A 2,598-nucleotide genomic window follows, 5' to 3' on the forward strand; every position below is an offset into this window, starting at 1 on the left:
CTTCTTGCCAATAACTGGTCTACTAATTGGGTTAGTTAGATTCCACTGACAAATGTAGACAGGGAGGGTAGATTATGAGCAACTTCCTGGTCCTTCCCAGTACAGAAGTCTCTCCATCCCTCAGCTGCTCTTCCGTGCCATGGCTGTTCCTCTGACCTCTGAGGTGTCTGAAGTACTGTACCACAGGGGCTCTCATGGTCCAGAGCCCACAGCTGCAACCTATTCTCATGAGATCTGAATGTCTTCCTCTTCAGAGACTCAGAGAACATGCTGTCTCCTAATCAGCCAGAAACATGTTGGGCATCTGTCCGAGGCACGGCAGAAAGGTTTGTGTTCAGGGCTGTATCACTGTGTGAGGAGACTTTGTACCTTGAAAGCAGTAGTAAACTCCAACATCTTTAGGTTCCACCCTACTTATTTTAAGAGTGAAATCTGTCTCAGAACCACTGGCACTGAATCTATCTGGGACCCCAGGGTCTCGATTGGAAATTTTATAGAACAGGCGCCTTGGGGGCTGGCCTGGCTTCTGATGGAACCAGTTCAAATAGGTGTTTCCGTTACTGTGCAACAGACTCTCACTGGACTTGCAGGAGATGGAGGCTGGTTCTCTGGAGACGACGGACATGGAGAGTGGACTCTGGGTCAGCACAATATCACCTCTGGCTCCTGGAAAAACTGAGATTTAAACTCATAAGTTTACATTCAAACATCACAGGTCATTTGTAGTTCTGCCTGTTTGTGAGGTATTTTTGGTAAGATACTGTCTTCACAGTGAAGGGGAGACATCAGTGATAAGAAAAGTGGCCTCTGAAGTCTACATGTGCCAGCCCCACTTCTTCATGTTTCTGCTCTCACTGCCCTAACCAGCGCATTCCCATCCAAAGAGAAAAGCCAAACGAGCCTGACACACTCTAAGAAACTCACAGGCATGCTCCCTCTGAGTCCATCCTGCTTTCTCTGCTGCCTGCTGCCCTTACCTGGGATCCAGAGCATTAGCAGACCCAGAAGATGATCAGGGATCCTCATTTTGAAAGTTGAACTGAGAAACCTTGATACATGAAAACACGATGAGAGCTCAAATTTATGCCAGACTCTCAAATATAGATCCTCCCTAGGGGGGAACATGCAAATGTATGTGGGTACATGAATTTGAAAAGACCTCCCGCAGGGAGTCACTTCTCTTGTGGGCAAAATGACTAAGCTATCTTCTATTCATGAAAAAAATGAGCAAGACTGAATGGTAGAAGTTAAGTTGGAACATTTTTTACCTTACTATGGATAATTCGTGTGTGTGTGTGTGTGTGTGTGTGTGTGTGTGTTACTGAGTCTCTGACGATTAGTACATTTCTGACTCATCCCAATCTCTTGCCATGTAAATATGTATCCAGGTGAACTTCAGGCACGCAAGTAACAGAATGATCTGTCTCTCATAGCTTCTGTGTGTACATTCTCATGTGTACACCCAATCTTGTGTACAATCTCAAACTTGAGGATGGACATGGGAGAATCAAGATTTCTCTGTATTTGATCTAATTAGGTTAATAGCTTCAAACTGTTATAATCAAGAGTTGGAAATTGCCTTTCCCTCGTCCAAATAAACTGAATTCATAATGACAGGTATGCTCAATGAGTCTGATACAGACAAAAATGTACCCACTTTACTGAGATCCTGTAGGACTTGTTGATATCAAAGAAGGAGCACATTTGGGTCAGAGAGATTACACAGCAGTAGGGCATTTGCCTTGCATGCAGCTAATCCAGGACGGATGGTGGTTCGAATCCTGGCATCCCATATGGTCCCCCGTTCCTGCCAGCAGCGATTCCTGACAGAGCCAGAAGTAACCCCTGAGTGTCGCCTGGTGTGACACCCCCCAAAAAAATCACATTTATTTACATTTTTAGTGAGTATAAAATTCATGGCAGATAAATGCAACAAGCTGATACTTTTGTCAAGAATCCAATGTTATTGTCAAGATTTCTGCATGCTATTTGGAGCTATTAACATAGTTTTATAACTAGAGGAAGAAAATGATTTCTGCATAAAAGTCCTTGTTAAGTCGTTATAATGTTAAAAACTTTGGCTTATATATTTCACCTTAATATGGCACTATACATCCTATGCATATAAGATAATCTTGTATGATTATATAATCACATGATTACAATCTATATAAAGTATATAATTATAATTATATAACTATATCATTGTATAAGAGTTTACAATTCACTATATTCTACCAGCACAAATATCCAAGCCATATGTATACATATACATACAGATATATACACATATATACACTGGTCCTCTAAAAAATGGATCAGAACTGTAAGAATTCACTTCTACCAACCTGATTTATTTCATGACTTAAAATGTGAAATAAGCCAGAGAGAGAGAGAAAAACACAGAATGGTCTCACTCATCTATGGGTTTTAAGAAAAATGAAAGACATTCTTGCAATAATAATTTTTAGACACAAAAGAGAAAAGAGCTGGAAGTTCCAGCTCACCACAGGAAGCTCACCACAAAGAGTGATGAGTTTAACTAGAGAAATAACTACATTCTGAACTTTCCTAATAATGAGAATGTATGAGGGAAAT

General features: G+C 41.0%; 1 gene segment (V, D, J or C); it reads right to left on the reverse strand.

The window, feature by feature from the left end:
• Positions 1–334: 334 nt before the first annotated feature.
• Positions 335–1,026, reverse strand: LOC126024185 (immunoglobulin kappa variable 2-30-like). The segment is given in 2 exon segments: positions 335–666; positions 978–1,026. Coding segments are annotated over 2 exon segments (381 nt in total).
• Between the last annotated feature and the right edge of the window lie 1,572 nt (positions 1,027–2,598).

The sequence above is a fragment of the Suncus etruscus genome, chromosome 12, assembly GCF_024139225.1.
Source record: "Suncus etruscus isolate mSunEtr1 chromosome 12, mSunEtr1.pri.cur, whole genome shotgun sequence".
Taxonomy (NCBI): Eukaryota; Metazoa; Chordata; class Mammalia; order Eulipotyphla; family Soricidae; genus Suncus; species Suncus etruscus.